The 27,837-nt window shown below is 42.2% G+C and overlaps 1 protein-coding gene across 4 annotated transcripts; it reads left to right on the top strand.

Annotated features, from left to right (window-relative positions):
* Window positions 1-761: 761 nt before the first annotated feature.
* MMD (monocyte to macrophage differentiation associated) lies at window positions 762-26,856 on the top strand. 4 transcript variants are annotated; one of them, XM_043584012.1, is made up of 8 exons: window positions 840-1,084; window positions 5,734-5,954; window positions 8,469-8,550; window positions 11,879-12,039; window positions 14,935-15,009; window positions 16,998-17,099; window positions 18,930-18,999; window positions 24,974-26,856. In XM_043584012.1, the coding sequence occupies exons 2-8, from the start codon at window positions 5,929-5,931 to the stop codon at window positions 25,172-25,174; spliced, it is 717 nt and encodes a 238-aa protein (XP_043439947.1). In that variant the 5' UTR covers window positions 840-1,084; window positions 5,734-5,928; the 3' UTR covers window positions 25,175-26,856. The 4 variants fall into 4 exon arrangements, with proteins under 4 accessions (XP_043439946.1, XP_043439947.1, XP_043439948.1 ...); XM_043584011.1 differs by lacking the exon at window positions 5,734-5,954 and having other exon boundaries at window positions 762-1,084; XM_043584013.1 differs by lacking the exons at window positions 840-1,084; window positions 5,734-5,954; window positions 24,974-26,856 and adding exons at window positions 7,203-7,517; window positions 18,125-18,225.
* The last annotated feature ends 981 nt before the right edge of the window (window positions 26,857-27,837 follow it).

Here is a 27,837-nt window from a genome sequence, read left to right on the forward strand (position 1 = left end):
ACACCTAAATTCCAGGAGTGATAAGGGAAAGGATCAAGAGGTCACCCATCATTCACTTTCCTTTGAACGTCTCTTCCAGCAAGCCCTCTAGTTTTAGGTTTAGCGACAGGATCCTGATTCATATCTACTGTATGGTCTGTTTGGAAACTGCCTAGATTTAAAAAAAGAAGAAGAGGAGGACGTCAATAAAAAGATCTCTGTAGAGGATATCCCCATCCGTGGTTCTTATTTAATCTCAGCGTTTCTTAGGGATACCAACCTTCTCACATGGCACACAAGGAAAGGTTTTTAACGCTGCCCTGGAGCCTCGCACAGTAGCAAGAGCTGGCTCTCAAAATGGTGAAGGAATAAATGAATGGAGCTATGGAGAAATGAATGGTGAAGAATGAATGAATGACACACAGCCAGGACTAGAACGCAGACAGAAGTCCTTGTTTGCTGCTATTTTCTTCACAGCAACTTTGAAGAGTCTTCGTCCATCCTCTCCTTCGCAATTTCTCCTCCTCTCCCCTCTGCCCCTTCGCTTTCCCTGGTCCACCTCGACCCCTTCCAGGAGAGCGCCGCCCTTCCAGCCCTCCTCCTCTCCCCCTAAGCCCGCCCCTCCGCCGCGAGGCCCCGCCCCCAGCTGCGAGGCCCCGCCCCTCCGCCCGGACCCTGCGGGATGAATGGCAGCTTTGCCGCCGCGCCGCTCCGGGTGCTGATTGGCCGTCCGGCTCGGTGACGCGCTGGCGGCCGCGGGCGCACGCAGGCCGGCGGAGCGGGCAGGGGTGGAGCCGGGCTCCGGGGCGGGGCGCGGGTGCCCGGGGGCGGAGGAGCCGGGAGGCGGGAGGCGGGAGGCGCGGGGGCCGTTTAAGCGGCCTCCCTCCCGCCCCCAGCCGCCCGGTCTGGCCCCGACCCTGTCCCGACCCCCGGCCTGGCCCACTCCAGCCTGCCCCGCCGAGCGGTCCGCCGGGCACGCGGGCGGCCTCCGGAGCAGCCCAAGCCCATGAGGGCCGCGCGCCCTGCCGCCGGCGCAGACGAGACGGAGCTCCCGGCCCCCGAGGAGGAGCGGAGGATCAATGCGGTTCAAGAATCGATTCCAGCGGTGAGAGGGATGGCGCCCCTGCCCCGCCGGCCGTGCCGGCAGCGGGTCCCCGATGCCGCCTCGTCCGGCGTGGGTCCCGGCTCCTCACCTGGATCCATCCCCCCGCGGATCCCGCGCCTTGGCCGGGGACCAGCTCTCCGGGGATTCCCCGCCCTGCCGTCCCCGGGCGATCCCCTTCCTCCCAGCATCGGGATCTCGTGCCTGACCCGGGTTCCCGGACCCCGAACCCCGAGCCTGCCCTCCTCCCACGGGATCCCACTGCGCACCCGACTGCATCCTGCCGACCCCCATCCCGGCAAGTGCTCGTGCCTTGCTCTGTGGACCCAAACCGCAGCCGCAGACGCCGACCCCGGTTCCGCCAACCCCGGCTGTGGCCTCCACCCCAAATCCCCAGCGTGGGGGGCTCCCGGGGCGCGCGGAACAGGGGTCGGGTAGCCGCTGCGCCCTGCAGTTTGATTTGTCGTAAACCGGGGTGCTGGGCGTTTTAGTGCTTTGTCTGTGATCGGTCCTAGCAACAGGGAAACTGAGGCATGCTCCACTGGGTTAGCCTTGCCCAGCCAGGTCCGGGCCTTGCTGGTTCTCTGAGCTTGCTGGCTTAGCGTCCAAGGGCGGTGCTGTGTTGGGCACTGCGAAGGGGCAAGTTAGCATTCGGGTGGTAAGAGCTGCTTTGAGGCGCCTGTGTTAGGAAACGAGGAGGAGGAACCGAGGAGGCGCCACCGGAAGGTTGGCCGGCAGCTCATTCACTGGAGGGCTGGTGGGAACGCCAGCCTAGGGAGGCACCGTGGCCTTAATCCCGACTCGGGTGTCTGCCATTTAGCCATGGATGGGGGCTGGCCCATGGTTCCGAGAGGAAGCTCTGGGCTTTTTTTCTAATTCTTCTTCGTTTAAGTGGGTGAAAGTTCATCTCCCCTGTGTTTCACTCTCCATCCTTTGTCTGAATCTGTCAGCCGTGGCCCCATTCCCAGACCTTCACTAGCAGGCAAGCTTGGTGTGCAGTAATGGGAATTTGAAAGAAGACAAGGAATGCATGAAATCCTCCAAGGAGGTTATTGTTGAGGTTTTAGACGTTGCCTTTTATTTCAGAATTTCAAACTGTACTTTTTTTTTTTTTCTTTCCAACCTCCTAATCCTCCCATGCCCACTCACCCATTATGCTTCTCTCATTCCTCCCCCCAGGCCCCAAAGGTAAAGGAGCCAAAAATGCATAGGAAGAGTTGGGGTGGGCTGTGCCATTAGAAGGGTGAATCAGTTTGAAGACTTGGATTAACTTCTGAATATTGCTCATCACTCAGGGTGTTGAATGCCTGGCAATATTCCCCAGGTGGGAACATGGTATCAGTGCTTCTAAAGGCAAAAAAGAACCATGATGTCTGGCTTTAGAACTGAAGTCAGGAATGAAGATTGGAGGGGTCTTAAGGGAGAAAGGAACCTGCATTGAGACATGATTGGTAAAGCCCTGTGCATGTGGTTTGTTTGATTTGGTTTTACTTCTTTGCACATCTTGTGCTCTTCCTGTTTTCAGAGAACAGTGGAAATATTCTGTGAAATTACCCTTCCTTATTTGATTGAATTTGTATTTCTTTCCTGTCCTTTGAATTCTCCTTTAGAAAGAAAAAAAAAAAGCCCCCCCTTTTTTTGCCCAAACGTTAAAACAAATCTTCAGAAAAATGAAAAGAAAAAAACACCTTCATTTAGGATCCCACTATCTCGGTTGAACTACTTTTTGCTGGATGCTAATTTATCCAGCCCTTATTATCAATGTAGTAATGTGATTTTGCACTCCACTTCTTTCATTTAAAAATGAAAACTAGAGGTATTTTCTTTTGGTGTGGCATAGACTTTGTAATTTTCTCAGTGACTGCACAATAGGAATGGATATTTAACATATTTTTTGGATGGCATCTACACCTACCCTGATTTTCTCTGAAGATTGAATAATCACGTAATTGCTTGTTTTTCTATTACAGACTAGACTGGAAAGCCATTTCTAAGGATAAATTTGTACTTGGTTATGAAGCCTGCAAATACAAATTAATTTAAGAAAAATCCTGGTTTTTGTGGTCTACAACATTAAAATGTTGAGGGTGCTATTCATCACCCCTTAGAGCCTTGTTCATTATGTATCTTTTGAGCATTCAGAAAAGTTATAGGCAGGTAAGTTACAGAAAAACTGGAGGGAAGGACATACTGTCTTTGAATGCATGTGTCTGCTTCTCCAGATAGATTTATCGGTACTCCCTTGAAGAGCATTTGATTGCAGTAAAAACATTTCATTAGGCTGTAGTTTGTGGCTGTGCCTAAATTACAAGAAATGAACACCTTGCTGGTTTGTTCTTAATAGAAACTTGGTGGTCATTGTGGCTTTGGATAAACTTCTATGGTTCTGCCATTTCCGCAGAAGAAGGCTGTAAGGAAGTGTAGCCCACTGTGCTAAGCGGAGGGTTTTATGCATGCATGGCTTCTCAAAAAGTTTAGGATATGAAAAGTGCCACTGGGACACAGAGCATATCTTCCACATTTGAGTCTCACTCCACACCCTCCCCCCCACCCAGAGTCATTTTCTCCCTATGGCAGCATCCCTGACTGATCAGAATAGCTGCTAACATTTATTGAGTACTTACTTGTGCCAGGCAGTGGCTGGGTATTTGCATATTACTCGTCTCCTTCTCAACTCTAACCCTGGAAGATAAATGTTATACCCATTTAATGGTAGAGCAAATCGAGCTAGAGAGTAAAAGGGAACTTGCCAAAATCACATGGCTGGGAAAGGGCAGACCCATTTATTTCAATTCAGTGTTTTGTCCCTCTCCACCACCCACCGCTGCCAGTTCGCCTGTTTCTGTCTCCCTGCCCACACCACAGCATCCATGTGTAAAGCGCTGAGGCTGAGGGTCCGCAGAGCCTCTACTGTATTGTGTTGGTATATATACCCCTTTCTCCAGCCTTGCTACTGAAAATCCAAGAAGGATGCTCCTTTCCCCAGCCCCAGCCTTGTGATCTGATAACGTGGTAAAGTACCTGATTCGTGAGCATTAGGATGTCTTCTAGGACAGCCTGTTGCCTTTTTTTTTAATTTTATTTTATTTTTTATTTTTAAATATGTTCTCAGAACACTGAATTACAAGCATGGAGTAGTCTTCTTATATATATGCCTCTCTCTTATTCAATAATTAAACTAAATGCCTTCCACCACTATCATCACCTCTGGCAGTGGACACTATTCCTGAACACCACACCATGCTCACTCATAAACTGGCTAATAATAAGGTGCTGTGTGTCGGGGTTGGCTTACGTTGCTCCATCAAGTGATGTTGAAAGAGCCCTTGGAACGTCCATGGTCTTTGCCTTTTCATGAGACTTAAGGTTCTTTTGGCCCTAAGACTGCCTATTTCTCTTTATTACATACAGAACCTGTTGGATCCCCAGTGAAACTAATTGACAAGGGGATACCTCTCGATTAAGACAAAATAGTTAAGCGACAGCCAGAATTTCTATTTATTCACTCAACACTTATTAAGTTCCAATAGTAAGCCGGGCATTGTGCTTGGGATTAGAAAGAAATGGTAAACAAGAAGGGCTTCGTGGAATTCACATTACCATGGGGAAAGATGAAACAAAAAATACAAAAGTGGGGAAAAAAAGCCCAATTTTTACTAATTCTGGTAAGGGCCCTGGTGGGGTGGGGAGGGCTGAAATGATACTTTAGGTAGGATGGTCAGGAAAACCTCTGAGGAGCTGACACTTGAGCTGAGCTTGACAGGTGAGGAAGGTTGAACCTTCTGGAGAAGAACGTTAGAGGCAGAAATAAACAGCAAACACAAACGACCTGAGCCAGACAAGACCTTGGTGTTTTAAGGAGCAGAGAGGAGGTGGTGTAGCTGGAGGGTGGAAAGTGGAAGGAAGGTGGCACCCTGAGGCTGCAGCAGTGGTGGGGCCCAGGCCACCAAAGGCAGGTTTTAAGCTAGAGTTGGGGTGTGTGCTATGATCTGGTTTTCATAGACTATTGTGGCTGCCAAATGAAGAAGACAGTATATGGGGGGACGAGTAGGGAGACTGATGAAGAGATTTGTGTTTTATAGATCAGAGAGGTCGATGTCTTGATTTAAGGTGGGGTCTGTGGAACTGTCTAGAGTAGGCTGATCTGGAGTATACTTGGAAGTGGTATTGACAACACTTGTATTTGGAGAATGGGGAACACCTAGGAATCAAAGACAGCTTCTGGGATTTGACCTTGGGCCTCAGAGATCTACAGATGAGATGCGGATCTAGTCTCTCAGAAGGCCCAGTGCTTTGGGCTATCTGTTCTTTCTCTCCAGAGTTTTGAAGTTTTGTCACCTTTCTCCCTGAGTAAGGGAGAAGCAAGAGAGAGTGTTGAAAGAAAGTGAGGAGATGAGTGAACAAACGTGACTAAAAACTTTATAGAAGTGTGGTTCCCACACCCAGGATTAAATCGCCTTCCCTCAAACCCAGTAAAACACTCTGGAAACTCTCTTCTAGAGTTACTCCGCCTGAAGTAGAGGCAGCTTCCATAAATGGGCACTGTTTTCCGTAACACTTGAGGACCTTTCTCATTCTTTTTGGAGGAGGAGAATAGAATAGGTTCCTTGTGTGGGCGTTGATTTGCATTTTACTTCTGCCTTTCCATTTAGGTCTTAGGAACGATTTCTTCAGGAGGCTATGTTGGAGGCTTGATTGTACCCCGGCAGATCAGAGACAAATGGACAAATTGCACTGTCAATTTCCCAGCAGAACGTGTTGTGCCATGGTTTCACTGAGCCCCAGACAGTGATGGGCTCCTCGCAGACTTGCTCTTCGCTGGTCTAGAAGCAAATCTGGCTCTGCCCATGAGAGACTACCTGAAGTCACATGGGTGGGATATTTTTCTCTACAACTTACGAGTTTATTTTTACCCTGAGTGATTCCGGGTGGGCAGGGACTAAGCTGTCATAAACATGGCCACCCAGCTTCTTTGCTTTTAGGAGAAAATGTGAAAGTCTATCCCTGTTGCTGTGTAATGGCTTGACTATTTTTAGATTGGGCTGCCAGAGATATAAATTGCTATTTTAGTCCTCAGCCTGGTGGTGGGTAGACAAACCCTACTTACTGCACCCTAAACAGAACACTCTCAATCTACCCTCCACCATCTTGTTCTTTACCCTTTAAAATTACTAATAGGGGGGAGCCCAGGTGGCTCAGTCCGTTAAGCATCAGACTCTGGATTTCAGCGCAGGTCATGATCTCATGGTTCATGGGATTGAGCCCCATGTCCATGCTGACAACATGGAGCCTGCTTGCGATTCTCTCTCCCTCTTGCCCCTCCCCCACTCTCACAGGTGCTCTCTCAAAATAAATATTGAAAAAAAATATATATATATATATATATATATATAATTCCTAATAGGTTATGCGACTTATAGCTCTGTTATGTCTCGGGGTAATGATGAGGTAGATCCTTGAATGCTTGGGACACTTTGAAAGCATTCTTCCCAAGAGTGCAATTATTTTCCCCTTTACTAATAACAGCTCTGTAGCAACACTCTTGCCCCTTAGGAAATTAGTAAAATTATTTAAAGGATTATCAGGGGAGAAAAAGATTTATTTATGTATGTGTGAGAATGTCTTGGATAAAATCTGAAGCTGTTAACTGCACGTTTCTGTTAAACAGTTTTCAGACCATCTGGCGAATTCCATTCAATCCGTACATATTCTGCACACGAGTTAGATAACTAACTCATTGGTGGTGCAAGTGAAATATCTCCACTGTCCCAAATTCATTCCCCAGTGGATTTTCCATCTGAACTCTCTATATTGGGTTAACAGGAACTGCTGTCTTCTTTTTTATTTATTTGCTCTAAGGATAACAGGCCCTTTTAATTCAGGGAGAAAATGCTAGTCTTTTGTTCCTAAGCCAGGCACTGATTAGGATGCCTTGACCATGTGCTTCAGCCAATTTTTGGCATCCTGGCTCTGCCGTTTGGTTCAGCCTGGTACCATTTTTTCATCACGGCGATTAATAAGGTGTGACTAGTCAGAACTCAGTGGCAAATAACAAAATATCCCCCCTCCCCCATCTTAAACTAGCTGAAGCAAAAGGATAATTTATAGTGCAAAGGCTGTTGACATCTTGCAGGCTCCAAGCCCAGGAATGCAGTGGCGCCTCTGAGACCTGCGTGCTGTTGGGGTTCTTGTACCTCTGTTGGTTTCTCTGCATCTGCTTCTTTCAGGCAGCCACTTTTTTTATCTGCCTGAACTTACATCTCCCCTTTTCCAACAGAACAGACAGAATAAGCCAGCATCCCTCAGAAAACATGGCACGGGTGTGGGTTGGATTTGGGGAGAGCCTCACCTACACACTGAAGTGGAAGAATGCTTCATGGTTTTCACTGTGCACTTGTTTCCACAGAGTTGGCCCAAAGGGAAGTGTGGAATATGGGTATGTGTCTATATGTATAACAGATATTGGTATTTAGATACATACACATATTTGTGTGTATATGTTTGTTTTTTTTAAGTTTATTTACTTGGGGTGGGGAGCGGGGTGGCAGAGAGAGGAGGAAAGAGAATCCCAAGCAGGTTCCGCACTTTCAGGGAGGAGCCTGATGGGGGGCTCGGACTATGAACCATAAAATCATGAGCTGAGCTGAAGTCCAACACTTAACTGACTGAGCCACCCAGGCGCCCCAAGTATATCTGAATTGTATAGCCAGAGTATCAGGTAGTAGTCATATATTTGGATTTGGAAGCAAACTTTTAATTCAGGAAGAATGCAGGTAAAAACATATCTCTTGTTTAGGCAGCCTAGACGCAGCCCAGCATCATTTATTTAAGCTCTCTGTGCTGGCACAGGTAATACAATATAGGGAATCTAGTTGGATGGGCCTGCTAATTGTGGAATGTAGGATGTAAGGATCGACATGTATAAAGGTTTATGCATTTTGAGAGAGAAAATTGAAGCCTTGTATTGTGTCCCTTTTCATCGAATGGCAGCTACAGGCATTTAAAGTTTAGAAAAATTCCCTTGTTTTTTTCCCCTAAGATTTAAGATTTGGTTGTGCCTTTTTTTTCTTTGTAATTTTTTTTAGCATGGGGGTGGGGTATGAGTTGAAGGGGGTGGATAGGATTTCTATTTGCTTTTGGTTGGTAGAAGGTTTTTCTTTTGACTAAACTGAAAGAATACTTAATCCAGTGAACTAAGGTATTTGCTTTCAGATCATGGTTGTTGGCTCAGTTTACACCTGTTTGGTGGCTTTGTTTTTGTTCCCGTAACTAGGTATTTCCAGCAGTTCCCTCTGCAATTAGAATGGACCAAACAATATTGGCAGCCTTCCCCATTGTTCTTCACACGCTTTGAGCTTTTTCACGTGATGTCTTTTTGTTTGGACAGGTTCATGAACCACCGGGCCCCAGCCAATGGCCGCTACAAACCAACCTGTTACGAACATGCTGCTAACTGTTACACGCATGCAGTGAGTATGCGTTGTCTGCCTTTTGCATCCTTCCCAAAGGGCCCCGGTGGGAGGGCGGGCTATTATCTTTAGTCCCCTCAGCCCAGTTAGTTGGATGTGCCTACCTCTGTGACCTTCGCTCTCAGGATATCAGTGCTGGGTCATGTTACCAGAAACTGTGAACATGTCGAACGCTTTGAGTGCTCTGATCTACAGTCAGCAATGTTGGTCCTAAACTGACTTTCTCTGACAAGATCTTCCTTAAAAGAGCAATAGTAGTAAGTACTCTAGTTATGGGAAAACCAAAGAAAACTAATTTATGAGGACTGTCACCTCTGACATGAAGTGAATCACCCTTTCAAGACGATCAACTGTGTTCGTGTGGCCAGGAGAGTTGACGGTTTTGATGAAAAGGGTGCTTTTTCTTACTAAATGATCCCTTGAAACAGGTAGGCACACCGTCCCAACCTCTGCAGTGCCCATATTATTTCACATCTTGAAGGAAAAGCTGATTTGATCCCTAAATTCTTAGTGAACTTTTTTTTTCCTTAAAAAGCAAAACATGCTCATTATAAAAAACTTACAAAATGTTGAAGAATATATAAGAAAAACAAAACTACCCAGACATAAATTAACACTTTGGTACATTTCTTCTACTTGCGTGCTGTGTTCAGGAACATGTATTTTCATGGTTTTCCTGTTAATGTATTATTGACATTTTCTTGTGTCATTGTGAATTTCCTTTTATCTATGGCTTCATTATTCCCTTTGAAAGTTGCATTTACTGAGACTTTTGAAGGAAAGATTGTGGCTGCATAGTCTGAAGATACAAAACAGAGAAGGAGGCCAATTTAATCCTTTCATGACCAGTGTTTAGAATAGGCTAATGTAATTATTTTAGACAACGTTAGTACAATATATAGGTTACATACATATGCCTTAAGAATTAAATTTGCCTGAATTCCAGTTGTGCCTTTTCATGTCTTTAATCTTCCCCAAAGAATAGTTCTAGTATTTTCTGTAACAAAACAATGATGCCAAATAACCCCCAAATAAACTTTGTGGTTTCCAGTGGACTCCTTTATAATCTAATAGAACAACACCATTTGGTCATTCCTTAGCATAAATCAAAGTTTGTAAAGCATTGGTTTTATGTACTGTAATGATGGAATTCACGTATTACTTAATACTGAGACATCATCCTCATTTATCACTGGATGTCCTTGTGCCTTAGGTGCTAAAAAGACTTTTATTTAAATCATTAATATGCTTGAATCTAGCTAATGAGAAAAATTACTAGCTGACATGCTTGCCCTGGATTCTGTAGAAGAGCTTCAATAATGAAATTTGGAGTAACCTCTCTAGTGGACAGTCTCCTTAGACCCATGGCTTAGATTCTGGGGACAGGAAAGATTCAGTGGAATTCTCTAGACTTGATGTGACCCCTGTCTTCACTTTAGTGACGCACTTATGTAAAGTGAGCTTTCACCAGAGGGTCAAAATGTTTAGAGTACCAACTTGGACTAAAGAATGCACACCTAATTTGATTGTCTCCCAAACCTGCAGGATATCCAGCTTTTATTCTTGACCAGATGTTCAATGAATTTAACAGCTAAAAGTAAATTATTACTTCTGAAGATAATTGCCCATAGATCCATAAGAAAAAGTTGTGTGCCTGTATGTGTGTATGTGAATCTAGGGCAAGATTAGGATATAAGGAATATAAAAGCCTGAATAATAATTTATGTGGCCTGTTCCTTCACTCATTGCTCCAATATATATCCATTATTTTTTTCTATTTACCAATTACAAAACACTGATGAAAGTTACAGGTATAGTGCCTTGATAATTTCTATACCACTGATCAATAAAAGTAATCAACGAAGTGTTTTTTACTTAGCATTATATCGAGGACTTAAACTACTTAAATATCATAGTTTGGCTATAGAGTTGCACAGTTCACCTCTAGGAATATTATTTGCTAGAGACGGACCAGATTGGTCCCTCGTGTCTTCTGGGTATGTCATAAGTTAAGGAATACTTGTAAAAAACAAAGTTAGGGAAAAACTGACAAAACCTCCATGTTAATTTTTTAGAAGAGAAATGTCACCTTATTAAACTTTACTAAACTGTATTCCTAATTTTTGAATTTCAGAGAGCAGTAACATTTCTTCCATCATCATCATTTCATTTAAAGAGAGGGTATTTTAACATGAAAAAGTAGAAAGGACATAATCTCAGAATAAATGAAGTTCTGTCTTATGAAGAACTTACCTTATTGTCTTTGGTTTTTCTCATACTGTCTGGGCCAGTGAAAACTTCAGCATTTGAATATTTAGTGCTGATCTTATCTAGGGGAGAGGATATTTTTGTTGGAAGAGGGCAAAAGTAGGTGATGGGGGTGTGGAGAGAAGATTGCTAAATTTTGCATTCTTTGCCAGGTACGTGTACTCTAATATCTAATAAAGTAGTTTATTTTTTCCTGAGGATGTGTGTTAATATCAAATGTTTGCTCCTCTTCAATTTTACGGAGAACCTACAACGTCTCTAAAAAGATGGAGTCTTTAAAAGAAAAAATTTCACTAGTCATACTCATACTCCTACGACAGACATTGAAATTGGTGTCCATGTGGAGTGTAAACTATGGTACAGGAAACAAAAGTCCCTGTAAGGTTCTGGTTTCTTAAAATTACTCGAGTAGATGACAGGAGAGTGGATTACCCTTGCTTACTTGAAAGGTGCTATTAAAAATGAAATAACCCAAAAATGCTTTCACTTTGCAGTAGTTCCCAAATTGATGGAATGATCCAAACTAAAAATCGGGACATATGACTTGCACAGTTGATTTGTGTGTGTGTGTGTGTGTGTGTGGTGTGCGCATTAGGATACTTGCTGACTCAATTCATTGGCTTAACCCTTTGCTGAAATATTGAGATGTCAGTAGTTCATGGGGGAAATAGGAAAGAACATTTAAAAGCAAGACCTCCCTGGGAAATCTGGGTATATGCTTGGCATTTGAATATTTGAAGTACCTACTCAAAATCACATTAGACAATAGGATGAAATCTGTTCTTCCGTGATGAAATCAGGATAAAGAACATCTGCTTTGCAACAACTGAGTAATGTCACATCTTTTACTGCTGACTTTAGTACCTGCTGGTGGGCACGGTTCCTGGGCCCTGAGCAGCCATAGCTGACAACTCAGTGTGGCTCTGGTGAGGATTATCCAGGAGAGGCAAATGTTTAAAATTATCTTTCTAAAATTGTCCCTGCTAAACCTGTGTATTTTTAACAAAGGTCTCAATTTAGGAAAACCCAGGATATTTACTTTTCTTTGCCTTTCCCTCAGTTCCTTATTGTTCCGGCCATTGTGGGCAGTGCCCTCCTCCATCGGCTGTCTGACGACTGCTGGGAAAAGATAACTGCATGGATTTATGGAATGGGCCTCTGTGCCCTCTTCATTGTTTCCACAGTATTTCACATTGTATCATGGAAAAAGAGCCACTTAAGGTACTGTGGATAGCACGCTATTTCAACAGATCAGAATAGTTGACTCAGGTTAGCCTCCCGTACTGGCATGTTTCGTCAGGTTGAAGCAGTAGAGGAGCTAGATGTCTTCTTGCCTTGTATTCAGGAAATTTCCTGTGGATTGGACAGACTCTGAGGACCCCCATATGTATCTAAGAAAGCTGGCCTTTCTCAGAAGCCGCCGACAAAACCGCACTGTTTCCCCAGGACTTACAATGTGGAATCCTGAGACCTCTTAATGTTGTCGGGTGCGCCAAGGATGCCCTAAGAGCGCAGCAGCTGTGGGGTAGTGACAGAGTACAGTGAACTTGGAGTCAGCCCAGCCCTGCCACTTACCCTTTCGGAAGTCCCCTGACCCCACAGAACCTCTGTGTCTTCATTACTAAAATGAGACTAACAATGCCCGACTCGCAGGGTTCTGTGATAGGTGAATGAGACAGTGCATGCCAAAATCATCTGAAAATTGCAAATGACCAGGACTTTGTAATGTAAGGAGATTTGCTACAGTTTGGGTTTATTGTCTTGCAAAGTTCAGCTTCCAGAATTGGGTGCTGTGTATCTGTTCAAACAGAGTTCACAGATTTTGCTACAATTAGCTGTCAGGTACTTTCCAAACCATACCAAGCCCATTAGCCTCCCAACGAGGACATAAAAGCATTCCTCCTCTGGGTGAAGGATTAATTTGGGGGAATACAAAAGATGCAGCACACCATTCAGTTGCTTATGGAATAGATTCTGTACAACCCCAAAGCACAACACTTCTTCTCAGAAAAGGAGTATTCCGAGCAGACTTAGAGTGCTTTAAAATAATAGAATATAGCTTTCGGTTTTACAGAATGTCCAAAGAAAAAAATCTCAAACATTCAGACAATCCAGTATTTAAGAACAGGGTTTGAGGTTCGTGAGATGATTACCGGTCTCCTTATGTGTGGAGTCATAGTTTCATAGCAGGAAGGATTCTTAGGGGTCATTAATCCAGACCCCTTAATTTTCACCAGGGGACACTGAGGCTTAGAAGGGGTCTACCTTGCCCAGGACAGTGACCCCCAGCAGTGTCTGATCATCCCAGGACCTCTGACTCCCAGTCCTGAGGAGTTTTTCACCACACCCTTCTCAGTACTGCTTACAGTTACCAGCCGGCCACCTTTGCCTAGACTAGGTGGCAGTTCCTTGGGCCAAAAATGAAACCACAGCATCGGATCATGAGGGCTTGCTGAGGCATACTCACAAGAGAGCCCCAAAAGTACCCGTCTCTCCAGCACACACTGTCACAGAGATCAGAGGCCAGAGCACTTCGTTATTGTCCTGGCACAACCCAGTGCCTGTGGTTGTCTCGGCTGACTTGGCTTTGATGTCTAGACTTCTGAATCAATAAAGAGTTGTAGATGCATACTTGAGTATTCAGGGCTCTCTCCCAGGGGCCGGAGAAGAAGGTGTAACAGAAACCAGGCTCTCTTGAACCTTGAAATAGCACTGCTAAAATCATGAGCCACGTGTGGATTTTTGCTCTGTCTTCATTTTTTTATAGATCCAAATATAGCCTTAATTTATAAAGGCAAGGGAATGAGCATTTATTGAGTACCTACTATGTGCTAGATACTATGCTAATGAACACATGGTCCACGTGATCTCATTTAATGCTCACACACACTCTGTGATAGAAATGTTGTTATGTCTATTTTCCCTGTGTGGAGAGTAAGGGTCAGAGAAGCCGGTCATGGATCTTGAATAACATTACAGGTCTGACTTTACTTTCTGTACCAAGAGCCTAATAATCTAGAGAGCAGAATCAGAAAGGCCTCAGACCTGGCTAGGAATCACAATCATCCAAAGAGTTAAAAAAAAAATAATAATAATAATAAGATTCTTCTCTTCCCTCCATCCCCTACCCCATGTTCTAGCCCTTTTATACATTACAATCTTCTGGACTGGAGTTTGTGACTATTTTATAAGCTCCCCAGGTGATGGTGATACGCAGTCAAGTTTGAGAAGCATTAATATAGTGTAAGCCTTTGAGACCTGTGACCTAAATTATTTTGCCTCCACTAACATGACTAACGCTAACCGTGACTAAAACGTCCTCAACTTGCTTTGGTCGACATTGTGTGTGTGGTGAGGCAAAATGTAACAGTAGCACTCCACCAAGTCACAGCTCTCACCACTTGGACACGAAAATGGATTCAAGACGATGCAGTGCATTCATTCACACTTTTAAATCACTTCAGTAAAGGGCATGTTCTGTCTAATCCATTTGGGGACTAGACCTCAGTGAGCCAGATCTTTGTACACTTCCCGAATTTTCAGTTTTGGAAGGAGGAACTCATTTAGAAATCCAGGTGGCTACCTGCTTGCAGCAAATATGCCTCTTAATTTTTTGTTTATTTGTTTTTGCTTTTGTCGTTGTTGTTCCTAAGTTTCTGAATTTCCTTTATTACAACTTATCATCTACATTAAGTTATTTGAAGTGAAACATTCTTTGAAGGTATTCTAAAAAGGCATGAAAAACCACTTCACATCCTGCACTATGACAGGGGTTGAGGGGTGGTCTGCCCTCGAGGAGTTTTCTTTCTCAGTTACATAGGCTCTAAAAGAAATGGAAAACCTCAGAAAAGACAGGTTTTGTTTGTTTGTTTTTTAACCACTTTGGAGTTCCTGATTACTGTATCTCATATATGGTGAGTATCGCATGTGCAAGCTTAAGAGTAATGTAAAGCTTTTACTTGCGGCTTCATAATATTAAAAATACCTTTGAAAGCCAAGTTATAACTGCCCCAAGGAGCTAGAACAGGAATGGAAATTACAAACGGTGGAGTGATAACCCATGCTGCCAGTCTGAAACTTTTCTGAAAACTTGCTAACTTGTTTTTCCCCCACTAGGACAGTGGAACATTGTTTTCACATGTGTGATAGAATGGTTATTTATTTCTTCATTGCTGCTTCTTACGCTCCATGGTAAGATACCTTCTTTCTATTTTTGAAGGTAGCGTTTTGGGGATAGAATTTCTGTCCCGCTTCCCTCCCTTCCTCGGGTCCCTGCCCCAGCCCCCATGCATATGCCCCCCCTCCCCACCTCCACCCCCTGCCAGTACACATGCATACATGCTTTTTTAAATTTTTTATTTACTTGGGTCAGATTGCAGATTTTAAGGGGAGAATGTTACTGCTGTTCAGAATACATACCTGGCACTGGGTTATTCAAGAGGAAGCGCTAAGAACTTGTTCGTAGGTAGCATTCTGTCTTTTGAAATATGTCACCCTTGCTTTCCACATTCTTTTTCTGCTTTTGCTGCTGTTCATAATACTTGGACATCTAATTGTTTAAGTGGAAATGCTGTAAATACGTGTGAGGAAAACAAGCTCGCTTTTGAAATTTACCGTTTTCAATTCACTTCACAGCACGGTAGCTACTATATATGGAGTACATGTCTTACTTCTTTAGCTTATATGAGTAGAAGAACTAAACAAATTAGCTGCTTAAAATATCTAGTATTCTGGCGCAGTGGGTGGAGCGTGTGACTTTTGACCTCAGGGCTGTGAGTTTAAGCCCCGCACTGGGCATACAGATTATTTTTTTAAAAATGATATATTAAAAAAAAAAAATACCTAGTATTCTCTTCATTTTTTTTTTTTAATCTTTCTGTTCTTTTGGTACAGATCAGGTAGAATCTGTTGTTGCCTTGAAACCTAAATTAAAGGAACATTCGATTCCCTCTACGAAGACATGATCCAGTTTTAAACACTCAGAAATTCATGTTGTGCCATGAACGGCTAGAGTCACTAGAAACAACAGGCCTCTACATTCTGACTTACACAGCATCCATCATTAAAAAGAAACCTAATTGTCTGTTGGAGTAAAAAGTGTGTTCCCTCTCTAATACTTGTCACTAAATTATAGGTCTGTATCATATTGGAGCGAGAACAGTTACAGGCTTTGGGGAAGTGCTCCCCAATTTAAGTAAATAAAATTTTTTAAAGTTGGCTGAGGAATCAAATATTACAGTAAGGAACTTGTTTTCATGTAGTTTTCAATAGGCAGGTGGTGCCTTTTCCATCTGGAAATAATCGTTTTGTAGTCGTAGCCAATCAGAATAACGTTTGGTTTTCTTCTCATGTCCATTCTTTAAAAATTTTTTTTTCAACGTTTATTTATTTTTGGGACAGAGAGAGACAGAGCATGAACGGGCGAGGGGCAGAGAGAGAGGGAGACACAGAATCGGAAACAGGCTCCAGGCTCCGAGCCATCAGCCCAGAGCCTGATGCGGGGCTCGAACTCCCGGACCACGAGATCGTGACCTGGCTGAAGTCGGACGCTTAACCGACTGCGCCACCCAGGCGCCCCTTCTCATGTCCATTCTTAATATGAAATGAGTACAAATGAATTTGCAGCATCTTAAAACTCAAGCTTTACAAGAGTCCACAGTTAAAATTCTGACAAAATGTCTTTCATAGCATACATTGGGCTAATTCATGTTCTCTCTTGGCCGAGAGATTGGTAATGCAGATACTTGGTCTGTGTATTAGGTATCCGCTGTGGGTATGTGATCCTGGCTCAGGATTTTGTTCAGGGTTCTCATTAAGCTCTGTAAGCGGTCCTATTGCAGATACATTATCAGAATTAAGCTAATCTGACAGCAGTCTGCCTTATAAGGCAAGTCAGGCATCACAGGTGTGATGGGACTCACTTCATACCTCCTTTTAGCTGGTTCTATTTTTAAACCACATTGGAACAATTCGAAGTCTTAAAGGTCAACTGACAATTTTATCTTTATTAATTTTGCCCAAACTGCCTAAATACTTCCGTGGCATGTTGAATGCCTTTTCCTCCTGGTTTTATGCTAGCGCTTGCTCCCCCAGTTTTCAGGCCTAGAGGAAAACACGGGTCCTGTGAATTCCCTTCATTTATCACTTCTGTTCTTTGTTGTCATGTTTACATTTTTTAGGTTAAATCTCCGTGAACTTGGACCCCTGGCATCTCATATGCGTTGGTTTATCTGGCTCATGGCAGCTGGAGGAACCATTTATGTATTTCTCTACCATGAAAAGTAAGAGAACGTAATTTACATTTGATAGTTTAAAAATTAACTGCCTAAATTTTATCGACATTACAACATAATTTGCTTTATATTTGCACTTCAAAATAGTAGAAATACATAAATAGAATATATATTGCTTTTAACAAATCTTTGAAACCATTTGGTATTCGTTGTTGGTAGACAGATTGCTGTGGAAAGAACTGAATGGCACACGTGTGACAGGAAGCAGTTGAGGAACAATCCTCAGGTGACTGGCCTTATCAGCGAACTTAGCCTTATTCTCTGTAATCTACGCTTAGCCCATGAGAAAAGTAATTGCTTCTCAAGCTTTCTATGAAGATTGAAGATAACAGATAAGAACAACACTTATCTAGACAGGAACCCAGAAGATGTTCCAAACTAAGCTTCCCTGAGAAAGGGGATATTTGGAGAGGCATCCTAATCACAGGGCACATTTTTTAACCCATTATTCATTGCCCATAGTCAGAAATGTGAAGCAATATAAAAAGGAAAGCCTGTTGAGATTTAGCATGATGGCTCTAGAGGAGACCTTCAAAGTCATCTATTCCTGCCTCATGGTTAAGAAAAAAAATGAGAACATTTGGGATGTGCATCAAATTAGCGATTCGTGTAGAATTAGGACCCAAGTGTCCTAGTTCTTGTTCCATGGCTCTTTTCATTACTTCAGATGCCTGAATTTGAGAAACCCACAAGCATGAAATCATTGTCTTTGAATACAGTTTATTAGCTTACCTGTTGTTGTTGGCAGATCGGCTGTCAGAATTGAACATGTTGTGTTTATCACAAAGTATTAAGTTATTTTCTCTTTTCAGAAGAAAATGGTAGTTTTCACTAACTTCTGACTTTGAAATTCACTTAAATGCATTTTTCACTACAATTAGCAATTCTGAGTGGTGTTATGTAGTGTATATAAATCCAAGAGAACAGTTTGCTTCTTGGGCCCGAACCCCTAACTTACATCCTTGGATAAAATAGAAAGTATAGTAAAACAACTATCTTTTCTCCTATTCCAGGCTTCCTAATGTAAAGCAAACCCACAAACCCATTCTTCCCCAGGTCCCTGATAAGGTTACTTCATGGTGGACTCTTGAGTATAAAGCATGGAGAATGAGATGTGAGTCACCTATGGCCATTCGGTTGGGCAGATATTAGGGAGTGCCTAAAGTGCCAGGCACTGTGGTAGGCTTTGCACATCCAAACATAAATGAAATTTGGCCCCTGCCTCCAGGGAACGTAGAGCATCCTTTGATTAGGCTGAAATGCAAGTTAAATTTCAGTGGAGTATATTTCTTAGTGTTTTCGGACATTCTGTAGCCTCATGGGATGAGCCTTACAAGTTGGGAGTTTGTGCAGATGAAAAATAAAGAGACAGAAAACTACATGCTCTTCATTCCTTAGGGCTCCTCCCCCTCCGCCACTGATAAGCCTGGCCCCATATGGCATCCCTGTCCTGTCCATCATGATAATTTCAGCTTCTTGTAGCTGTGGATTGGGGCAGTAATGAGGGCAAACACTGGGAGATTGGAAGCGGGAAAATGCATGGTGGATTGGATGCAACGGTAACTCCTTTTGGCAGAAAACATTTTCCAAGTTACTAATGGAGTTTGATGCCATTTCAGTCCTGAGAGGAATGCTAGTTCACTGTCACTCAACTATAGTGTTTTAATTAGAGCCCTAATGGTCTACTGGGAAAATATGGTTCATTGGGATAGTTGAAGACTTTGCATTTCTCTTTCAAAAGAAAAAAGGGAAAGCTGGTATGGGACTGGACTAGGTGTTATAGGAATACATAAAATGAACTGCCTTTCTATCCTGCAGGTATAAGGTGGTTGAGCTCTTTTTCTATCTCACAATGGGGTTTTCTCCAGCTTTGGTGGTGACATCAATGGTAAGAAATGGCTTCATAATTTTAGTTATTTCACCTAATTTCCTTTTTAATTGCTGGGATTCTTCATGTGTGTATACATACGATATGTAGTTTTTCTTTCTGAAATTATGACGTGTCCATTAACTAGAGACTCCAAAGAAAAAGTATGTAAATAGCAAAGCGCCAACAATCTGTTTTAGCTACTGTTTGGAGTTTGGAGAAGTTCTGCACTGAAGTGTGTTTCTTTCCATATGGTAATCTTCTGTATGTGTTTCTTTGGATAACCTCATGGGTTATGTTATCTTTTGGATAACCATAACCATAACCCATGAGGTTATGGGTGGAGGGGTATTTCTGCCCAAAATGGTGTCTTAACCCTAAATCCACAGAAGAGGGTAAATTTTTTTATGTCTTAAAATGAAAAAACTATAAATTACTGACTTTTTGAATCCTAAGAATTAGAGGGACCAAGAAGAGCTCAGTTGTGTGAACATTTTATTTAATATTTCCCAAAAGTCTTCACTTTTACTTTTCTTTCACTTGGTTTCAAGTCAAATTATTTCTCTTTCTTAGAAAAGTGCTTTTTTATTGTAACTTTGCTTGAAAATTTCTTTTATTATTTTTTTTTTAATATTTATTTTTGAGAGAGAGAGAGAGAGTACGGGCAGGGGAGGGCAGAGAGAGAGGGAGACACAGAATCCGAAGCGGGCTCCAGGCTCTGAGCTGTCAGCACAGAGCCTGACGCAGGACTCAAACCCATGAACCATGAGGTCATGACCTGAGCCGAAGTTGGATGCTTAACCAACTAAGCTGCCCAGGCGGCCCTATCTGTTAATTTTTTTTTTTTAAGTTTATTTATTTATTTTGAGAGAGAGAGAGACAGCTCGAGTCTGGGAGGGGAAGAGAAAGAATTCCAAGCATGGTCCACATTGTCAGTGCAGAGCCCGATGCAGGGCTCAAACTCATGAACTATGAGATCGTGACCCAAGCTGAAATCAAGAGCAGATCTTAACTGACTGAACCACCTGGGCACCCCTCTGTCAATTTGAAAGAAAAACAGCATTATGGCCTTGTGATCCCATCCAACTGGTTACTTTGTGCCATTAGCTTGGTACCATCAGCTCCAGTATCCTACACTCTACACTGTTTGGCATTAGCCACTATGTTGTTAATTAAGGAACTCACACTGTGTCCAGTTTGAATTCTTTTCTCAGTCTATAGAGGTCAGAAGACTTGTATCTACCATTTCACTCCTGAGCTCATGGGCATATTATAAGAATGTACATAGCTCCTGCTCTGGTCACCAAAATACCTGTTAAAGGTTTAGGAGTTACAGGTTTGCTTGCTGTTTTCAGTAATATGTCTTATGAGAATGTTACAAGTTGTGTTTCTTTAGGATTAAAGAGCTTTATGGTAGCTTTAATAATTACCTAGCATTAGAAATCCATATAGTTTAGTTGATAAAGGTAACAGGGAGTAGTGAGGGGAAGGAGATGAATAATGGAAATGAGAAAATCTGCCTTGCAGGCCATCTCGTTGGAGGGCAAATCAGGACACCCAAAACAGTTTAAGCAAGGTCTGTATGTGTAGGTTACTAATCACTAGAGTAGGACATCAAATAAATTCCCTCTGGCTACCATAAGAGCAGGTTTCTCCAGTATTTTTACTAGCCTAAATCTTGGCATTTTCACAAGTTGTACAGTAGTCAGTGACTAATGTTTATGATAGTCAAACAGGATAATCCTCGCATTTCCTCCCATAGACCTTAGCGCCAAGCAGGAAACTACAATTCATGTTCAATAAGAAACTATCATGAAGTTTTTATGTCTTTGGGGAAAGTGTAGGCTGCTGTGGGAGCACATGAGCCAAGCACCAGAGGAAATGGTGTTCAAGCTGATTCATAAAGACAAAAAAGGGCCTAGAGATAGTAAGGATGATACAAGTGGAATAGGAAAGAATATAGCATGAAGGGAGCCCTGAGAAGAGAAAGCACTAACACCTTTGAAGAATTGAAAATAGTTCATTGTTTGGAACATGAGGGTGTGCACCTGTTTGAGTGTACCTCTGGGCATGAGGTAGGTAAGTATGCAGGTAGCACAAGTCTTGTGATAAAGCTGGAAAGCTAGACAGAGACCAGATCAAAAAGAAACTCATAAGCCATATGAACTAACAACAGACTGGACACTCTAAGCTTTGGTTCTGGTCAGAACCAAATGACTTATTCTTATGCCATAAAGAATGATATAAAACTGGAAAAAGTAGATGAAACAACTGTTTCTTGGTATTGGACTACAGACACAGGACTGTATTCCTTGAGGGAACAGAAACCAAAACATGAGCTTCAAATTCGCCCCAGTTTTCTCCCTGGGGACACTTTCCAAACTGCGACAAAAGAAAGGGGAGCCAGAAAGCAGCAGTCAGCGTGGAAGAAACAGAAATCAGCATTTCAGCTACTGAGCCTGCTTCAGTTTTGGGATAGGATCCTGGAAAGGAAGGAGCTTCACAGAGAAGCATCTCCAGAAATCTACAAAGGGGTTTCCCTGAATCCTTGCCCAGATACTAAGCTGGATTTGCACAGGGCAAGATTCTGCATGCCCAGGTCAAGAGTAGCTGTTGAGATTCCAGAGGTGCCTGGTGCTGGAAGATACCAGGGTCCAACCAGCCAGAGTGGCCATGCTGAACAACTCAGGTGTTCAACTGAACCTAGAAAAGTGACCTTCATGTCTTAGGAGAACTGCTCTAGGTCTAGAGTGAGGACTGCCCTGGAATTGCCACAACAAATATACCTGATCCTCTGTATATAAATTGCCTACAGAACAAAACTCAACATTCCTAAAAGGAAGACCACAGAATCTGTACTCCAACAGCTTGCGTCCATTTATTCAAATAAATATTACTAGATAAACAAGAAGCAAGAAAAGGTGACACCACACACCTAAGGAAAAACAAGTCAATAGAAACAGATCCAAAGAGGACAGAGATGTTGAAATTTACATACAAGGACTTCCAAACATAATGAGTAAACAAATGAAGAATCTCAGAAAAGATATGGAACTATAAAAAAGGAACCAAGTGGAAATTCTAGATTTGAAAATGATATGTTAAGAAAAAAATTCATTGGAGGGTTTAACAACAGATTAGATATTGCAAAAGAAGAGATCCATGAACTTGAAAATGCATAGACATGCTACAGGCTAGGGGAAAATACAGCGGTTGCTTTCTCTATATGTATCTGGTAAAAGACATGTATATGAAATATATAAAACACTCCAAATGAGTAATAGTCAGTCCTATAAAAATGAGTAAAACACTTGAACAGGCACTTCACAAAGAAATGTACTCAAGTATCCAGTAGGCCCTTGAAAAAGTGCCCAACACCATTAGTCATCCTGGAAATGAAAATTAAAACCTCAGTGTGCTACCAGAATATATCCTGTAGAACTGTTAAAATCAAAAAGACTGACAACACCAAATTCTAGCAAAGATGTGAACTAACTGGAACCCTAATTCATTGTTCCAGGGAGTATAAAATGGTATAACTATTTGGAAAATTGTTTAGCAGTTTATTATAAAATTAAGCATAAACTTATGACTCAACAGGTACTACCCATCAGAAATGAAAACATATACAGAAAGACCTCCATAAGCCCCAGATGGGAAGAATTGATAAACAAATTATAATAAATAAATCAAGGGAATGCTAAGTGATAAAAAGGAAGGAATGATTGATATACATAAGCACTTGCAGGAATCTCACAAATACAAAAAAACAGACATAAAAATATACATACATTATAATTCCATTTATGTGAAGTTTTAAAACAGATTTGGTCTGTGTTAATGCAGTAAGAATAATGGTTACCTTGGTGAAAGAGATTGTCCAGGATTGGGAGGGGGTGTTGGGGTAGTTATCTGTCTTGATAGGAGTATGGGTTAGATAGGTGTATGCATTTATCAAAACCCATGGTGTTCATGTAGTATTTATGCATTACACCCTGTAAATTAATCATCAATCAAAAAAAATGACCCATCCCTCCCACCCACCCACCCTACCTCCCAAAAGAATATAAGCTCAGGAACCAGACTGCCTTGATTCAAACCCCATTCTGACACTTAAAAACTATGTGGCCTTGAGAAAATTATGAAACCTCTCTGTGTTTTAGTTTTCTCATCTGTAAAGTTGGGATAATAGTACCTAATTTAGGGTTGTGAAGATTAACTGAGTAAATATATGGAAATGCTTCAAACAGTGCCTGCTGTAACAAAGTAATGACATGGGTCATGATGAAAATGTGTTTTAGGATTAACTATGGTCTGGTTCTTTGAAAGTTGATAAATGTGGTGTCTTAGGGAGCTATCTTTAACAGAATGTTATGTCAGAACCAACCTGTATACTTGGCTTGGTCTCATGCTTATTGTTTTAGCAGAAAGAAAAGAAAAGTGGTATCTTTTGGGCAGTGACCAGCTCTATGATTTTGTTCAGGCTACTTCATTCCTCTGGTTTTACTCTCTTCATCTCTAAAATGAGGAGGTTGTGTTATGTTAGATGAGTGGCTTTTATATGCCTCCTTAAAAATGTGATGTTCAGGAATTATATGCCTCCTTAAAAATGTGATGAATACTTTCTAGGAAAAAAATGCCCCTAATGCACATACCAGAGGATTTTGTATAATTAATGGATATTAATTGCTTTGTAACCTTTAGGAAATGATAAATGTGTGATATTGGAATTTTTTTGTTTTGTTTTTTTTGTTCTGATAAAAATCAATCTGGCTGACTTTCCATCTTACCAAGGTTAATGAAAAATCTGGAATCAGTCGATTTGGGTTGGCTCCTTCCCCATCTTTTGATCCTACAAAAACCAGGGGGCCTATGTGAACTTTGAAGAAAGGACTGATCCTCATCTGTGGCCCTGGGTCCTCATGCCTGGTTCTTGGCTCATGGTTGTCCATTGCTGCCACTGTCTAGGCACATGGGACCCCGTCACGTTGGTGGCTGCATTAGAGCTTTCCCACGCTCCCTGCTGGACTTGGCTGCAGTCCAAGGCTCCAGGGCTCACAAGGTTGCAGTCATCAGTGCCCAGGCCTCTGGAACACCCACACACCTGTCCCTTTCCAGGGCCTCGCCACAATCTGGCTTAGGTTTCCACCACCTTGCAGAACCTGAGACTTTTCTATTCCTAGTCCTCAGGAATCCAGGGGACTGACTTGTTTCATCAATCCACCCCCCCCCCCCACCTCCACCAAACCCTGCCTCTGTTCTCTTTCCCTCATTCACACAGACCAGTTTAATTTTGAAGATGGGCTGAGGTCTTGGAAAACCAAGAGCAACCTAAAAATTCTCTTTTTTATGTTAAAGCACAAAACTTCCTGCTAAGCTAAGAAACGCCCAGGCTCACAGACAAAAAGGCCTGGCAACATGTAGAAGGTTAGGAAGTATGTTATCCTTACACGCTCTCTGATCTCTGAGGTCACATGTAGCTCTGATTTCCTGTGTCAGCCATAAGGAAGCTGTAAGCTCACACAAGCAGGGGGGAGTGTCAGAAAAGGAATCAGTGTGGTCCAGCGTTTGAGGAGGATAAGGGAAGTGAAACCCCGGGCCCAGATGTAAATTCTAAATGGAGTGGTGTGGCCGTGCCTTAGTAGGGAAGAAAGCTCTTAAAGGAGAAGATGAAAGCCAAGGATTATACTTTATTAAAATGAATTCCCATGTCTGGATGTGATTGTAATCTGCTTCAACGTGCTGTAGATGAGTAGAGTGTGGGTTCCGTAACCCGACTGCTTGCTCCGGTCCAAGATGGTCAACCCCCAGGGTAAATCCAGGTTGATAGATGAGAGGCTTTTAAGTTAAGTTCATGATTACGGACCGGGATTCAGCCTGTGCAGCTACTTCATTGTCTAGAAAATCAGCAGGCTCAGGGGGAATTGCAATTATCTCTTTAGTTTGTCACATCGAGTAACATCAAAACCTCTTTCTCTTTTTCCTCTGTTGACAGAATAACACTGATGGACTTCACGAACTTGCCTGTGGGGGCTTAATTTATTGCCTGGGAGTTGTGTTCTTCAAGAGTGATGGCATCATTCCATTTGCCCATGCCATCTGGCACCTGTTTGTGGCCACGGCAGCTGCGGTACATTACTATGCCATTTGGAAATACCTTTATCGCAGTCCTACAGACTTTATGCGACATTTATGACCAATCTGTACTAGGTCTCGAAACCAGTATTATTTCAATTATGGCACTTGGGAGTGGGGTAAGAGCTGAAGGTTGCACAGAGGGAAAAAGACAAACAAAGACAACTGCACTGACTTCCTTTATATCTTTTGAATATAATTACTGTGAAAGTATAAAAGCTGTGTTCTGGAATTTCCCTCTTCACAGCAGATAAATAAGGTAGTGAATTAATTATTCATTCCATTCCACTATCATGAAGGACTCTGGATAGACTTGGCCAACTGATGTTTACAAAACAGAATTTTGTATTTTAATTTTACAGATTTTACTACATGATTTTTCTAAATTACTAGGTCAGGTTGTAAAAGTCAGTGCAATAACAAAGCTTCCTTTTTAGGAGAAAATTGTTTCTATCACTTTCCCATTAGCTGTGTGAAGAATCATGGACAGAACTTACACTACTTTTACCATGTTTCATCTTGGCATAACATGGTTATTTTTTAAATAGAAAGTTTCATTTTTTGTAAATTTTTAAAGAATATTTCATCGAAGCGCATCTCTGCGGTTCCTCATTCATGTGAATTTTTGCAGCAAGCTGTCAACATTCCACAAATGAACAAACATTATACCTCTTCTGATAGTTTTATTAAGCATAGAGAAATTGCCAATTTTTAAAAACTGCGGTTTTCCAAACTTTTCTGCCAACCTCTGACTCTGAATTCCATGCTGCTTTGGGCCATATACTTGACCTCGTTTGGTTTACCAGTGATAGAAAAGTATTTTGATATCATTAACTTTTTCAAAGGACTCAACTTTTTCTCTATGCCTTTGCTATGTGTTCTTCAGGGTCCCTTTCAACAGTGGATGAGCATTCATGTCTGTGTTATGATGGTATTATTGGAGGGGCCATCCACGCGAGATTCCTGAAGAGTGTTATGAATTACAGTGAATAGTGGTACTGCCTGCTTGGTGCCCGTCAGTTAAGTCACTGTCACTTAGCTTACTATTATCAGTTTGGTACTCATTTTCAATTGTGGAACTAGATGCACAAATTCACATTCCTATCTTTCCCCTGCATCTCCTGATTTACTTTTTTTCTTTTCCGTAGCAAAATATCTAAAAGCATTGTTTGACAGATAGAAACCCATGCATCTGTAGTTCATGGGTTATGTCCTAGCTCAGTGGAGTGGTATTTAATATATCATTTTTGGTTTTTGCCCTCAGTGTCTTATATTAAGATTAACCTTAGTTGGCTTTGTTTATTAATCTCCTGTTGGTGTTTTAATAAATGAAATAACCTTGCCTTTAGATTGGTGCTGGTATTGACTGTTTGCAAGTACTGGGTTTGATCAGCGGAATAGTTGGTTTGATGAAACATTTAGGCTTACTCATTGAAGTTTTGCACTGATGCGGCTTCAAAAGAGGGTTTATTTTGGGTGTGCATATGTAGAACTCTCTCATTTGGGAAGAACTGGTATTTGCTGGTGAATTCTTAAACAGGCAAGGCGCCCAGTGATAACACCAACCAGACCACCCCTACCTGCATGATTCTGACCATCCTGATGCCTGTGGTTTTGTGTGTATTCTGTTTTTAATATATTAACTTTTGTGAATTTAAAGTCTGCTCAAAAGTAACACTGTCAAAACCACTAAAATGTATGTAAAAAATTGTGCTGTAGACTAGAATAAACTTGTTACTTGGATTTGTTCCACTGTCTCTGAATTAGATGACTGTGGAGATGATAATGCATTTTTGAGAGCTTGAGCTCATCTAGCGTTGTAATCTGTATACTCGCCTTTTTTCTTTTTCTTTTGAAAAGTCAGGATGAAAAGAGAAACAAATGTGCCCTGTCCTCTAGAACTTTCTAGCCCACTTTTTAATCATTGAAATGCCAGAGCCAGCTCAAACATTAAAATCAGCACACGTTTCACTTTAAAATATGCTAAAGATTGTAAATTTTATAAATGATGTATCTTTACGAAGAGAAGTCTTTTGGTTTAGCTTATGGAATATATTGCAAGGCTGAGGTTACACACTTTTGTATAAGCAACCAAACCTACATCATGTCGCAAACAAGTGTGTGAATGTCTGAGCTCACTCCCTTTTCCACAGTGCAGCGTCAGAGAGGTTCGACTCCTTCCTCCAGAGTCAGGGAGCTGGGACAGGCACACAGGTCCCTCTGGTTCCAAAGCCTCCTACTCACCATACACCACTGCTTTTTCAAAGCCAGCAAAAACAAACCAGTCAAGAAACTTGAACTGAAAATTCATCTGCAATGGCCATGGGAAAGAAAACACTATTCATGCAGTTTAGAGCCTCAGTAGACCCTCAGGCAACCCTCCATCAAACCTAATCTTGAAGACCAAGTATCTTGAAACATTATTATTCCCTATGATTCTGTCCCCACCGGGGTAACCTCATCTGTTTCTAGAGCATCTGCCCACTCCTGTGCTCTCTACCTTCCTGATCAGTATCCTCAGCCTAAAAGTATTTTCTGAAGACCAGACCTCTCTCATCAACTGTCCAGATGGCCCCTCGGCACATTTCACTCTGCCTGTCCCAAACTGAGTTCATTATCTTTCCTTATCCGCCCACCGCCAAGCCCATTTCTCTGACATGCCCTATCTTAGTTCATGGCATGGCTAGAGCCACACACCCATCCTTGATTCGTGTCACCCTCAGA

The sequence above is a fragment of the Prionailurus bengalensis genome, chromosome E1 (genome assembly GCF_016509475.1).
Source record: "Prionailurus bengalensis isolate Pbe53 chromosome E1, Fcat_Pben_1.1_paternal_pri, whole genome shotgun sequence".
NCBI classification, from domain to species: domain Eukaryota; kingdom Metazoa; phylum Chordata; class Mammalia; order Carnivora; family Felidae; genus Prionailurus; species Prionailurus bengalensis.

Excerpts from the sequence above, each read along its gene's own strand:
- MMD (XM_043584010.1), top strand. The coding sequence starts at position 7,393 with ATGGCACGGGTGTGGGTTGGATTTGGGGAGAGCCTCACCTACACACTG. Across the intron at positions 15,010-16,997 it reads GCTGCTTCTTACGCTCCATG|GTTAAATCTCCGTGAACTTG; the intron begins GTAAGATACCTT and ends TACATTTTTTAG. Across the intron at positions 19,000-24,973 it reads CTTTGGTGGTGACATCAATG|AATAACACTGATGGACTTCA; the intron begins GTAAGAAATGGC and ends CTCTGTTGACAG.